The sequence below is a fragment of the Podarcis liolepis genome, assembly GCF_965112155.1.
Source record: "Podarcis liolepis genome assembly, chromosome: 13".
In the NCBI taxonomy this organism is placed as follows: domain Eukaryota; kingdom Metazoa; phylum Chordata; class Lepidosauria; order Squamata; family Lacertidae; genus Podarcis; species Podarcis liolepis.
The window spans coordinates 645998-661119 of record NC_139573.1 but is presented as its reverse complement, the minus strand read 5'-3'; the positions used below and the strand labels follow the sequence as shown (position 1 = coordinate 661119).

At 47.1% G+C, this 15122-nt stretch overlaps 2 protein-coding genes across 2 annotated transcripts in view; both read right to left on the bottom strand.

The window, feature by feature from the left end:
- Positions 1–883: 883 nt before the first annotated feature.
- Positions 884–13596, bottom strand: LOC310692031 (uncharacterized protein). Its single transcript, XM_083472416.1, has 5 exons — positions 13285–13596; positions 12061–12143; positions 6005–6122; positions 3373–5337; positions 884–2168 (listed from the first exon to the last, which is right to left on the bottom strand). The coding sequence occupies exons 3-4, from the start codon at positions 6015–6017 to the stop codon at positions 4175–4177; spliced, it is 1176 nt and encodes a 391-aa protein (XP_083328542.1). The 5' UTR covers positions 6018–6122; positions 12061–12143; positions 13285–13596; the 3' UTR covers positions 884–2168; positions 3373–4174.
- LOC310692027 (uncharacterized protein) overlaps positions 884–15122 on the bottom strand; it is a 105606-nt gene continuing 91367 nt past the window's right edge. Inside the window, exon 4 of the transcript XR_014518644.1 lies at positions 884–2128. The gene's annotated coding sequence lies outside the window, so the exon portion shown is untranslated. The remainder of the gene's footprint in view (positions 2129–15122) is intronic.

Here is a 15122-nt window from a genome sequence, read left to right as displayed (position 1 = left end):
CAGGAGCCCTGCCCAGTTGCTATGCCAACCCTGATGGTCCTAGACAGAAGACCATCAAGATCACAAAGAACTTGCCTATGGGAGTGGATTCAGCCCGGACTGGAACAAAGGACAATAATCAGATCTCCCCTCTGGGGGCAGGAAACTGCAAACTCCCCTTTGTCTCCTGGAAGTGACTCATGGGGAGGGGGAAAGGAGGAACCAGCCAGGTGACAGGACACTCAGGTTACCTCCACCACCCCTCCCTCAACCCCTCCTTTCTGTAATGTATGCATGATGTTTCTGGGGGTGGGCTTGACCTGGAGGATGGGAATTTCAAAAGTTTTTATAAGGTCTTGCAGACCATCTTTCTGGGTCTTTCCTCTCTCTTGCAAGTGAGGGGAATACCCTGTTGCAAGAGTTCAATAAAGGCCAAGCCTACAGGCTGCTGTTTGGCTCCAAGCTATCCTGGTTGGTGTCTTTGTTTTTGTCCAAGGGAGCTCTCGGATTTTCCCGTTAACAGTGGAGCAAGAGGGAAGTAACAGAAACCAATTTGAGCATTTTCCCACCTCGTCTAAAAAAGAGGAACATCTATTTACCTGAAGTGTTACAGCTCATTTGAGCAAGTGAAGTTTAAGGAAAGGTGTGCCTATGCTACTGGTCTACCTTATAGGAATGTTATAAAAGTTTTTTTATATGAAGCACTTTGACAAACGCTTCAGAATGTACCACACGGAGGTTGTTTCTCTCCCCATGTTGCGCCCACCCCCTCCTGCTCCACCTTCCCTCTGCATTCAGGGGGCACAGATGGGCCTTTCACCAAACCCCCCTTTATTCCCACTGCCACCCCAGAACTCTGACCTGAACACTTCACCCCCAACGTAGCAAAGAATGAAGTGTGAGGTGGAGTACAACTGATTTATTTAAAAACGAGAAGTTCAAGGTAACAGTGTGCAATAGGGAGCCAGTGTGGTGTAGTGGTTAAGAGCGGTAGTCTTGTAATCTGGGGAACCGGGTTCGTATCTCCGCTCCTCCACATACAGCTGCTGGGTGACCTTGGGCCAGTCACACTTCTCTGAAGTCTCTCAGCCCCACTCACCTCACAGAGTGTTTGTTGTGGGGGAGGAAGGGAAAGGAGATTGTGAGCCGCTTTGAGGCTCCTGAAGGGGAGTGAAAGGCGGGATATCAAATCCAAACTCTTCTTAATAGCTGTGTGGTTTCAAATCTTCAGTTTGCTTTTCTTTTGTCACTTTATTTGTACTGTAACAATGGGTATTGGAAGGCTGTTCCTATAGTTCTGAGTTCAACTTCTAACTTTTACTGAAGAGGCCAGAGGCCATCTTGGCTGTGAGTCCTGGAAGACCTTCTGCTTTGCCGGCCTTTTCCCATGTGGCCTAGGAGAGTCCAGACTGACTCCAGCTACAAAAGCTGAGGCTGCTGAAGAGTACAGGGACTATAATGACAGGAAAACCAGGAAGTCCAGAAGGTACTAACTTTGAATATGACTATTTTAATTGTATCTGTTTCTTTGTTAATTATATTTTATACCACGTTTCATCCAAAGATCTCAGGGCAATTCATGGCATAAAAACACAAAATAGAAATACAAAATGCATATTAAAAATTGGAACAAGAACAAAGCAAACCAATAACTCCCCCTTGCCAAAACAATTTACAATCACATATATTGTTGAATTACTCCAACCCGTTTCCAACTCTCAGCCAATCAACACTCACCTCTCTCCCACTCCCTAGCTAACATTACCCTAAATCTACGATTATACTATCCTCACCACAATTGTTTTGGTACATGTGCATAAAACTTTGAATATAAAGACCAGAATATTGCACTTAATGTTAAGCAGAGGCACATGCATGCACACCTTCTGAGTTTCAAAACGGAGCTAGTGTGATATAGTGGTTATGTGCCAGACTATGACCTGAGAGACCTGGGTTCAAATCACCACTCGGCCATGAAGCTAATTGGGTGACCTTGGAGGCCAGGCGCTGCTTCAGAGCCTAGTTTACTTCATAGGGTTATTGTCAGCCTTAAATGAAAATGTGGAGAACCCTGTAACACCACCTTGGAGGAAAACGTGGTATAATTATTGTCAGCATTAGATGAGTAGGGGGAGAACTGTAACACCACCTTCAAGGAAAGGGAGTTATAGGAATGCAGAAAATGAATTCTGACAGAATTACAAGCCTGGTAGATGAAGGGAACGCAGTGGATGTAGCCTACCTTGATTTCAGCAAGGCATTTGACAAGGTGCCCCATGATATTCTTGTAAAGAAGCTGGTAAAATGCGGTCTTGACTATGCTACCACTCAGTGGATTTGTAACTGGCTGACTGACCGAACCCAAAGGGTGCTCATCAATGGTTCCTCTTCATCCTGGAGAAGAGTGACTAGTGGGGTGCCACAGGGTTCTCTCTTGGGCCCGGTCTTATTCAACATCTTTATCAACGACTTGGATGATGGACTCAAGGGCATCCTGATCAAATTTGCAGATGACACCAAATTGGGAGGGGTGGCTAACACCCCAGAGTACAGGATCACACTTCAAAACGACCTTGACAGATTAGAGAACTGAGCAAAAACAAACAAGATGAATTTTAACAGGGAGAAATGTAAAGTATTGCACTTGGGCAAAAAAGATGAGAGGCACAAATACAAGATGGGGGACACCTGGCTTGAGAGCAGTACATGTGAAAAGGATCTAGGAGTCTTGGTTGACCACAAACTTGACATGAGCCAACAGTGTGACGCGGCAGCTAAAAAAGCCAATGCAATTCTGGGCCTCATCAATAGGAGTATAGCATCTAGATCAAGGGAAGTAATAGTGCCACTGTATTCTGCTCTGGTCAGACCTCACCTGGAGTACTGTGTCCAGTTCTGGGCACCACAGTTCAAGAAGGACACTGACAAACTGGAACGTGTCCAGAGGAGGGCAACCAAAATGGTCAAAGGCCTGGAAACGATGCCTTATGAGGAACGGCTAAGGGAGCTGGGCATGTTTAGCCTGGAGAAGAGGAGGTTAAGGGGTGATATGATAGCCATGTTCAAATATATAAAAGGATGTCACATAGAGGAGGGAGAAAGGTTGTTTTCTGCTGCTCCAGAGAAGCGGACACGGAGCAATGGAGCCAAACTACAAGAAAGAAGATTCCACCTAAACATTAGGAAGAACTTCCTGACAGTAAGAGCTGTTCGACAGTGGAATTTGCTGCCAAGGAGTGTGGTGGAGTCTCCTTTTTTGGAGGTCTTTAAGCAGAGGCTTGACAACCATATGTCAGGAGTGCTCTGATGATGTTTCCTGCTTGGCAGGGGGTTGGACTCGATGGCCCTTGTGGTCTCTTCCAACTCTATGATTCTATGAATTCCAATAAGGACAAATGTCAGGATGTGCATTTAGGCAGGCACAACCAGCTGCACAAATATAAGATGAGGGACAACTAGCTAGCCAGTAGTACATATAAAAAGCACCCAGGGCTCTTATGTCAACAGAGTGAAGCACCAACAAAGAAAGGCTAATGCTATTCTAAGCTGCAGCAAGACAGGAGAAGAGAATCATAGCACTGTAGAGTTGGAAGGAGCACAGAGGGTCCTTTAGTCAAACCCCTTGAAATGCAGGAAAGATATGTTGCCAACATGGCGGGAAAGGAGGTTTCAGCTTCCTCTCAGTAACGCAGCTTATGCACTTCACTACGGATGAGGCATTTTGGGTTACCTCCATCCCTTTTGCAAGCTGCTTCCTTTGTATCTCCACAATGGCTTTGATGGGACCAAACCTTTTGTGCCAGATTCTGAATGAGCTTCATCCCTGATGAGCTGGAATGGGTGCAGAGGAGGGAGACCAAGGTGATCAAGGGTCTGGAAACGAAGCCTAATGAGGAACAGTTGAGGGAGATGGGGACGTTTATCATGGAGAAGAGAAGATTGAGAAGGAGATGTGAAAGCCGTCTTCCAGTATCTAAAGAGCTGGGCCATGGAAGAGGGAGCAAGCTTGCTTTCTCCTGCTCCGGTGAAAGGACCCAAACAAATCCATTCAAGTTACAAGAAAGGAGAATCTGACTAAACATCAGGCAGAACTTTCAGACAGTAAGAACTGTTTGACTGTAGAACAAAGAAGTTCAGGTGGTGGTGGACTCTTCTTGAATTGAAGGATTCTAAGCAAAGGTTGGATGGCCGCCTGTCATGAATTCTTTTGTTGAATATCAGGGGGTTGGAGAAGATGACTCTCACCATCCAATCCAATGCAAGAATTCAATGATTCTGGGACACTGTGATTCTCCGAGCTATGAGTTCTTTGATGGGAAGTGAGATAGGAATACTGACTAAAATTCTTTCCACATTCCAAGCATTTATATGGTCTCTCCATTGTATGAATTATTTGATGGGAAATGAGATAGGAGTCCTGACTAAAACTCCTTCCACATTCCAAGCATTTATATGGGCTCTCCCAGGAATGAGTTCTTTCATGGGAAGTGAGACATTCCTTACGAGCAAAGCACTTGCCACATTCCTCACACTGAAATGGTTTCTCTCCCGTATGAATTCTTTGATGGGAAGTGAGATCACCCTTCTTACCGAAGCTTTTCCCACATTCCTCACACTGAAATGGTTTCTCCCCTGTATGAATTCTTTGATGGGAAGTGAGAGAGTTGCTCCATGTGAATCTCTTTCCACAATCTAAGCACTGATATGGTTTCTCCCCTGTATGAATTCTTTCATGGGAAGTGAGACATTTTTTCTGAGTGAATCTCTTTCCACATTCAACACACTGATAAGGTTTCTCCCCTGTATGATTTCTTTGATGAAAAGTGAGACTGGCTCTTACATTGAAACTCTTTCCACACTCCGAGCACTGAAATGATTTCTCTTTTGAATGAATTCTTTGATGGGAAATGAGATTGGACTTCTCACTGAAGCTCTTCCCACATTCCAAGCACCGAAAAGGCTTTTCCCCTGTATGAATTCGTTGATGGGAAATGAAAGAGTCGCTGCGAGTGAAGCTCTTTCCACATTCGAAGCACGGAAAAGGTTTCTCCCCTGTATGAATTCGTTGATGGGAAGTCAGGCTGGACCTGTGACTGAAGCTCTTTCCACATTCCAGACACTGATATGGTTTCTCCCCTGTATGGATCCTTTCATGGATAATGAGGTGACCCCTCCGACTGAAGCTCTTTCCACATTCCCAGCACTGGTAGTTTTTCTTCTCAGTTGGATTTCTTTGATGGGAAGTCGAATGGGAACTCTGACTAAAGTTCTTCCCACATTCCAAATATTCATTTGGTTCTTCCCCTGTGTGAATCTCATCATGGTCTCCCTTGATCTTCATTTCCAATTCATCACCACCTGCAGAGAAAAGAGAAATGGGTTAGAGCCTCAGCAAGAAATGGAGAACCCTAATTATTGAAAAATGCTCATTAATGCTTGTGACAGGAAAAGAACTGAAGGGAGACAGATGGGAGGTCTTACTTGAGGTTTCATTGAATTGGTTGACTGGCATTCAGGGACATCTTTATGGGAACCTAAGATTCCAAAAACCTAGCTCTTTTCTGGAATGGATTTTGTCTGGCCCAATCACCAACTCGGTTCCATCTCTAATGTCAGTCATCTCTTTGGTGAAGCAAAATGGACAGAAGCGGTGACTTCCAAGGTGGGGGAGGCTAGCTAGTTCTTGGCTGTTGCCGCTCTGCCAGCAGAGATTCTTATGTGATGATTTATGATAGCCAGGGCAAAGACACCAGTATCACACTCTCCCTTTGAAGTTATGGAGATGAATTGGGGGTGAACCTCACATGCTCTTAAGGAGCCGCTTTTTATACTGAGATAAGAAGTTTGTTTTCAGGGGTTTCAATATCAATTTTTACTAAAGGTTTTCCACTTAGGATACAATGAAAGGCAAACTAAATAAAAGTGAAACACAGAGGATAAATAGAAAAAGAAAGTAAATTGGATAAATAAAAGATGATGATGAAGCAAAAGAAAAGGAAAAAATAAAGCCCTGTGTCAAGGTTACCAGGAGAGGCCATGATTCCACAATTCTCCTCTATGACTTCTGTTCTCTGGTCAGGATCCAGCAATGCCCACTGCTCACCCGTGAAACGAACAGTGATGTCCTCAGAGGACAGTGAACTCTTTAAATGAGAGAGAGAGTATAACAATTATCTACTACGATTTGTTTTGTTGTTTTCTGCATTGTCTTCATGGGATTGTTTTGCTGCACAATCCCATGTTTCTTTTAACATCTTAATGGAATTATTTTTATGTGTGTTTTGCTGTTTGCATTAAGGAAGCTCCAAGGGACATGGGGCACAAAGAAGGGAGAGTGAGGAAAGTCCCATTGTGCAACAGATGGGGCTGGTTAGGTGAATCATGGCTACCGCTCTTTATAGTTTGTAAACTGATGAGCGGCAGTGGAAGACAGGAGTGCCTCTGTTGTGTTCTGGTCCATGGTGTCACGAAGAGTCAGACACGACTAAACAACAGCAACAAAACTGATGAGAAGCATGTTTTAGTATTCATGATAAACTAGTTATAGGGACAACTAGTTATAGGGACATTCAGAAGGAGAATTAAGGTGGTGGATGTTCCTTATTCTCAGCACAAAAACTTTCTTCCATAACATTGTCAGTCTTTGTTAAGGCCCATTTTGACAGAAGCCAAAAGACCCCTCCTGGAGTTATGGGCACCACAATTTTGGAAGGATAGTGGGAAGCTGGGAGGTGGGCAGAGGAGGGCGACCAGGGTGATTGAGGGTCTGGAAGCCAAGTCTTATGAGGAATGGTTGAGGGCGATGAGAAAAGAGGAACCTGAGAGGACGGGAATTGACTCAATGGCTTCAAGGAGCTTCTGTCTAAGTCTCTGAGGGTAAGGGGTGTTCAACAATGGAACAGCCTCCCTGTGAAGGCTGGTGGACTCTCCTTCCATGAAGGCTTTAAAACTGTCCTGGATGCTTTAGTTGACATTCTTGCATTTTACGGGGTTCAGCTAGATGACCGTAAGGATCCCTTCCAACTCTACGATTCTAGTGCATTGCCCTCTACATGGAGCTGCCTTTCAGGAGGAATCGGAAACTGGTGCCAAATGCGGCACCCAGATTATGGACTGAGCTCCCTCCCTTTATTTATGGCATTTCTACGCGCCCCCCCCCCTTTTTCTCCACATTGCCCAGCATTTGAGCGGAGATTTCTGCATCGCACAGGGTTGGACCCTCGTGGGTCCCTTCCAAGTCTCTGATTCCGAGATTCCAGAGCTGCCAAGCTCCCGCGATCTCGCCCCTCCCTGGGTTTGCAGAGGGGGAGGGGGCAGGGGCGTAGCAAAGGGGGGGGGGCAGCTGCAGGGGAGGACCCTCTGCTTCCCCCCTTTGCGGGTTGTGGGGGGAGCCCCCCATGCACCCTGCCCTGCAGCCCTGAGACCCCCCCCCTTCTCCCCACGGCCCCCTCTGGGGGAAGAGAGAGGAGACTTACCCAGCGGAGAAGCTCTGCAAAGGCGACAAGACCCCCACTCTTCCGGGGAAGGAGGGGCTTTGCCTCCGGAGGTCCCTCCCTCCTTCGATTCTATTTCCGGTCCTCTCTGGGAATCCAGCTCCGCTCCTCTTAACTCTTGGCCTGCCGAGCGCACCCATAGCACCCCTTCCTCCCTCTTCCGAGCAGGAGGCGCGTGCCTTCCGCCCCCCAGAGAGGGCATTTGGGGGACCCTGTGGGCTCTGCCCGAAGCAGGGAGCCCCAGCCTGGGGCATCTCAGCAGAAGCAGCCACGACAGGGGCTCGCCAAGCTTGGAAACCTCATCTTCTGAAGGAGCCAAGGGCGGGGCCAGGATTTTTGTGGGGGAGGGACCTCAGTTAGCTATGCATTTAGATGGATTGTTATTGATTTGGGGGGCAGTAGCCCCTCCCTGCCCCCTCTTTGCTACGCCCATGGAGGGACCCCCAGTATTTCCTTGCAATCTCCTTTCTTCTCCTGTTAGTGCTGACCTTGAAAGCCCTAAACGGCCTCAGTCCAGTAGACCTGAAGGAGCATCTCCACCCCCATCGTTCTGCCCGGACACTGAGGTCCAGCTCCGAGGGCCTTCTGGCGGTTCCCTCCCTGTGAGAAGGGAGGTTACAGGGAACCAGGCAGAGGGCCTTCTCAGTGGTGGCTCCCGCCCTGTGGAACGCCCTCCCACCAGATGTCAAAGAGAAACACAACTACCAGACTTTTAGAAGACATCTGGAGTCAGCCCTGTTTAGGGAAGCTTTTAATGTTTAACAGACCACAGTATTTTAGTATTTTGATGGAAGCCGCCCAGAGTGGCTGGGGGAACCCAGCGAGATGGGCGGGGTATAAATAATAAATTATTATTATTAACCTGTATCCATTATTTTGGATCATCAAGAGAGTCCCAGATGAAACCTCAATCCCTTCTATTTTTGAGACTTGGTCTATAGTTTTGCATGATAATAAGCTCTTGGGGGAAAGTTAAATTAATGGACAAGGGAACAACAGGAAAAGCTCCTGCTGAAAGAACAAGATGAAATTCTGTTGGAGCAAATCTCATTGCAGCAATTTATAAGCCATTTCCTCCGTGGGTTGTTTTCTCTCTTCTTCTCTTCTGACTACCCATCCCTCACAGCAATGCCCTTCCTTCTGCCCCAGCAGTGAGGGCAAAGTCACAGGCACCTTTCCAGCTGAAGGCAGCAGACATAGCTCAGTGCCCCCTCCAGAACAGCCCCACTTTAAAGCCTGCTTAAGAAAGCAACAATGAACAAAGGCTAAAAAATCAGCACCTAACACAGTTCAGCACCAAACAGGTGTCAATAGATAGAAAAAATCAGACTCTTTGGGCGGAGGCAAGGAAGAGTGTCCCAGTTCACACCCTTCTCCATCCATTTTCTTTAGCATACTGCAGTACTGGAGAAATTTTACTGGTCCACTTTATATGCTTTATATGGATGTTTGTTTTCATGAAGCGCTTTGGACACTGGAATGTCCCATGAAGAGGTCTAGTTTATCTCCCCACGTTATGCCCCCTTAGCCATCACTCAGAGGTGCTCTGGCAGTGCCCACACCTCCCTGCGCCACCTTCCCACTTTTATTCAAGGGGCCTTTCACCAAACACCCCCTTGATTCCTGGTGCCACCCCACAGAACTCCTATCTGAACACTTCTCCCCCAACATAGCAAGGAATGACATGTCTTGTGCAGTATAACCGTTTTATTAAAACATAAACAGGAAGTTCAAGGTAACTTTGTGTACATCATGTGCTTTCAGATGTGCCTGTTGCTTTTATTTTATTAAAACTGCAAAAGGAGGCTTTATTATGCTGTTCCTCTTCTACTGATCTAACCAACCCTCCTTCACAACTCCCACCGCTCTCCCACCCCACTCCGACCTCCAACTGTCTCTCCTGAAGAGGCCAGAAACCACCTTGGCTGCAAGCCTAGAAGTCCGTCTCTCTGCCATGCAGACCTATTTCCACATGGCCTGGGACAGAAGGGCCAAGTGAGATGGATGGAAAGAGAGACTCCAGCTACAAGTTAAGGCTGCAGAGAGCAGCCAAGGTGATCAAGGGTCTCGAAACCAAGCCTTATGAGGAACGGTTGATTGGAGTGGGGGATGTTTATTATGGAGAAAAGGAGATGGAGAAGGAGATGTTATAGACATCTTCCAATATCTAAAGAGCTGTGCCATGGAAGAGGGAGCAAGCTTGCTTTCTCCTGCTCTGGTGTATTGAAGAAAGGAGATTCTGAGTAAACATGGGGAATAATTTCCGACAGTAAGAACTGTTTGCTTGTGGAAATAGTAAGTTCAGGTGGTGGTGGACTCTTCTTGAATTGAAGGATTTTAATCAAAGGTTGGGTGGCCATCTGTCATGAATTCTTTTGCTGAATATCCTTCATTGCAGGGGGTTGGAGAAGACGACTCTCACCATCCAATCCAATGCAACAATTCAATGATTCTTGGGGAATCTGATTCTCCCTGCTGTGAGATCTTTGATGAGAAGTGAGAAAGGACTCCTGACTAAAACACTCTCCACATTCCAAGCATTTATATGGTCTCTCCATTGTATGGATTATTTGATGGGAAATGAGATGGGAGTCCTGACTAAAACTCCTTCCACATTCCAAGCATTTGTGTGGACTCTCCCAGGAATGAGTTCTTTCATGGGAATTGAGACTTCCCTTCTGACTGAATCTCCTTCCACATTCCAAGCACTGATAGGGTTTCTCCCCTGTATGAATTCTTTGATGGAAAGTGAAAGAGTCACTCCGAGAGAAGCTCTTTCCACATTCCAAGCAATGATAAGGATTGTCTCCTGTATGAATTATTTGGTGGGAAGTGAGCTTGGCCTTTTCATTGAAGCTCTTTCCACATTCCAAGCACTGGTAAGGTTTCTCCCCTGTATGAAGTCTTTGATGGGTAGTGAGATTGGCCCGCTGACTGAAGCTCTTTCCACATTGCACACACTTATATGGTTTCTCTCCTGTGTGAATTCTTTCATGGACAGTGAGGTGAGCCCGCCAACCAAAGCTCTTTCCACATTCCAAGCACTGATAAGGTTTCTTCCCATTGGGATTTCTTTGATGGGAAGTTGAATGGGAGCTTTGACTGAAGCTGTTTGCACACTCCAAATTTTTATATGGTTTCTCCCCCGTGTGAATTTCATCATGGTCTCCCTTGCTCTTCATTTCCAATTCATCATCACCTGCAGAGAAAAGAGAAATGGATTAGAGCCTCAGCAAGAAATGGAGAACCCTAATTATTCAACAATGCTCATTAACGCTTGTGACAGGAAAAGAACTGAAGGGAGATAGATGGGACGTCTTACTTGAGGTTTCATTGAATTGGTTGACTGGCATTCAGGGAAATCTTTATGGGAACCTAAGATTCCAAAAACCTAGCTCTTTTATGGAATGGATTTTGTCTGGCCCAACTCGGTTCCATCTCTAATGTCAGTCATCTCTTTGGTGAAGCAAAAGGGACAGAAGCGGTGACTTCCAAGGTGGGGGAGGCTGGCTAGTTCTTGGCTGTTGCCGCTCTGCCAGCAGAGATTCTTATGTGATGATTTATGATAGCCAGGGCAAAGACACCAGTATCACACTCTTCCTTTGAAGATAGGGAGATGAATTGGGGTGAACCTCACATGCCCTGAAGGAGCTGCTTTTCATACTGAAATAAGAAGTTTGTTTTCAGGGGTTTCAATATCAATTTTTACTAAAGGTTTTCCACTTAGGATACAATGAAAGGCAAACTAAATAAAAATGAAACACAGAGAATAAATAGAAAAAGAAAGTAAATTGGATAAATAAAAGTTGAAGAAGAAGCACAAGAAAAGGAAAAAATAAAGCCCTGTGTCAAGGTTACCAGGAGAGGCCATGATTCCACAATTCTCCTCTATGACTTCTGTTCTCTGGTCAGGATCCAGCAATTCCCACTGCTCACCCGATGTCTTCAGAGGACAGTGAACTCTTTAAATGAGAGAGAGAGTATAACAATGATCTACTACGAATTGTTTTGTTGTTTTCTGCATTGTCTTCATGGGATTGTTTTGCTGCACAATTTAAGTATGGATGCTTATTTTAACATTTTAATGGAATTATTTTTATGTGTGTTTTGCAGTGTGCATTAAGAAAACTCCAAGGGCACATGGGGCACAAGGTAGGGAGGGTGGGGAAAGTCCCATTCTGCAGCAGATGGGGCTGGTTAGGTGAATCATGGCTACTGCTCTTTATGGTTTGTAAACTGATGAGAGGCAGCGGAAGACAGGAGTGCCTCTGATGTGTTCTGGTCCATGGAGTCACGAAGAGTCGGCCACGACTAAACAACAGCAACAAAACTGATGAGAAGCATGTTTTAGTATTCATGATAAATAGACAAATAAAACTGCAACTAGCGATAGGGACATTCAGAAGGAGAATTAAGGTGAGGTGGATGTTCCTCATTCTCAGCACATAAACTTTCTTCAATAACATTTTCAGTCTTTGTTAAGGGCTGTTTTGACAGAAGCCAAGAGGAAGAGGTGAGAGATTCCTTCAGAGGCCCCCTGGCTGCCCCACCCCTCCGCCTCTTCCCCCACAAGGCTGCCTTCCCCTACCTGAGCTGGTTCCACAGTCCCTGCTTCCCCTCCGCCACCAAGAAAAGATGGATGAGGAGGTCTTGCCAGCAACCTTATATCACCTGCAAGAGACCAAGGTAAGTGGAGTGCATGACGCTTCTCTCAAGACGTGATTCATTGCCTTTCTAACTAAAGGTGGACCTTAGAGAAAGTACAGATGTCACTCAAGAATTTCCAGAGGGACAAATGTAAGGTTCTTCACTTAGGCAGGAAGAACCAGCTACACAAGTGTAAGATGGAGAACGTAGGGGTTTTCATAGACCAAAAGCTGAACATGAGCCAACAGTCTGATTCAGCAGCAAAAAAGGCTAATGTGATTGTATCCACAGAGGTCTAGAGTCCAGATTAATGAAGTAATAGCACCACTCTATACTGCCTTGAGCAGACCCCTCCTGGAGTTATGGGCACCAACATTTTGGAAGGATAGTGGGAAGCTGGGAGGTGGGCAGAGGAGGGCGACCAGGGTGATTGAGGGTCTGGAAGCCAAGCCTTATGAGGAATGGTTGAGGGAGATGAGAAAAGAGGAACCTGAGAGGACGGGAATTGACTCAATGGCTTCAAGGAGCTTCTGTCTAAGTCTCTGAGGGTAAGGGGTGTTCAACAATGGAACAGCCTCCCTCCAAAGGCTGGTGGACTCTCCTTCCATGAAGGTTTTAAAACTGTCCTGGATGCTTTAGTTGACCTTCTTGCATTTTACGGGGTTCAGCTAGATGACCGTCAGGATCCCTTCCAACTCTACGATTCTAGGAGTCTCCTGCGCTGAGTGCATTTCCCTCTACATGGAGCTGCCTTTGAGGAGGAATCGGAAACTGGTGCCAAATGCGGCACCCAGATTATGGACTGAGCCCCCTCCCTTGATTTATGGCATTTCTACGCACGCGCCCCCCCCCCGCTTTTTCTCCCCATTGCCCAGCATTTGAGTGGAGATTCCTGCATTGCACAGGGTTGGACCCTCGTGGGTCCCTTCCAAGTCTCCGATTCTGAGATTCCAGAGCTGCCAAGTTCCTGCGATCTGGCCCCTCCCTGGGTTTGCAGAGAGGGAGGGGGCATGGGCGTAGCAAAGGGGGGCAGCTGCGGGGGAGGACCCTCTGCTCCCCCCTTTGCGGGTTGTGGGGGGAGCCCCCCATGCACCCTGCCCTGCCCCAGCCCTGGGACCCCCCCTTCTCCCCACGGCCCCCTCTGGGGAAGAGAGAGGAGACTCACCCAGCGGAGAAGCTCGGCAAAGGCCACCAGAGCCCCCTCTTCCGGGGAGGGAGGGGCTTTGCCTCCGGAGGTCCCTCCCTCCTTCGAGTCTATTTCCGGTCCTCTCTGGGAATCCAGCTCCGCTCCTCTTAACTCTTGGCCTGCCGAGCGCGCCCTCATTTGGGGGCCCTCCTCTTTGCCCCGCCCATGGAGGGACCCCCAGTATTTCCTTGCAATCTCCTTTCTTCTCCTTTTAATCCTTTAGTTTGGATCCATTATTTTGTGTTCCAGATGAAACCTAAATCTATTCTGCTCTTGAGACATGGATCATAGTTTTGCATGATAATACGTTCCCGTGAAAAAGTTATATTAAAAGGGAAGGGGGTTTTGTAGCATGTACTGTTTACAGAACTATACAAATTTTCGTTGGAACACATTTCATTGTATTCATTCGTAAGGCATTTCCTCAATGGGTTGTTTTCTCTTTTTTCTCTTCTGTGCTTGAGACAGGGATCATAGTTTTTACAAGATAATAAGCTCCTGATAAAATCTTTTGAAACATGAAAAGTTCCTGCTGAAAGAACCAGATGACATCTCGCGGGAACAAATCTGGCGGCAGCATTTGACGAGCCCTTTCCTCCTTTCTCTCCTCTCCTCTTTTCCTTGCCCCTTCCTTCTGGCCCAGCAAGGAGAGCTCAGCCCCCCTGAGAGCAGCCCCACTTGCAAGGCAGCTCCAGAAAGGGGGCAAGACTAAGGGGGGGGCGAGGGAGAGAGAGAGATGGACAGCCGAGCCCGGGCCGAGTCCGGAGCTGCAGGGGGCGGGAACCTCTCTCTCTGATTGGCTCCCCAGAGAGGAGGGGGCGGAGCCAGCCCTTTGGGCGGGAAGATGAGAGGCGCCTTTTCGGAGGGAGTTTGGAGGCGGGAGCTGAGGAGGCGGGAGGAAGGAAGAAGAAGAAGAAGAAGAAGAAGAAGAAGAAGAAGAAGAAGAAGAAGAAGAAGAAGAAGAAGAATATGATGATGATGATGATGACGACGACGACTGAGAGGCTGTGTCTGAGGGAGCAGTGGAGCAGTGGCTCTGGTCTGGGGGGAAGATCCTCCCTGAGGAGAATCTCGGGGGCCAGAAGAAGGAGCCTGGCAGCTGAGCGAGGAAGAGGGGCTGGAGGGGAAGAGGGGGGAAAGCCAGGCGGAGTCTCTGGGGGTCTGAGAGAAAGAAGGGGGCCGAGGAATCCCCTGGGTCTGGCGCTCAAACTAAAACGCCTCAGGAGGGGCATTGCTGAGAGGAGAGAGGGAGGCTGAGGAAAAGTATTAGGCAGTATTTAACCTGGGCTGGTCAAAAGGATTGAACAGCTACACCTCCAGAACTAGGGAAAGGAACGAGAGCAAAGTACCAGAAACTGATCATTTTCCCACCCAGTCTAGAAACCGGAACATCAATGTATCTGAAGTGTAACAGCTCATTTGAGCAAGTGAAGTTTAAGGAAAGGTGTGCCTATGCTACTGGTCTACCTTATAGGAATGTTTTAAAAGTTTGTTTTCATGAAGCACTTTGATAAACGCTTCAGAATGTACCACACGGAGGTTGTTTCTCTCCCCACGTTGCGCCCACCCCCTCCTGCTCCACCTTCCCTCTGCATTCAGGGGGCACAGATGGGCTTTTCACCAAACCCCCCCTTATTCCCACTGCCACCCCAGAACTCTGACCTGAACATTTCACCCCCAACCTAGCAAAGAATGAGGTGTGAGGTGGAGCACAACTGATTTATTAAAAATAAACACTAATTTAAAGATAAGTTAGGGCTTCCGTAGGTCCAGATTTTCCCAGACATTACCAGGATTTTAAAAGTGGAACTGACGTC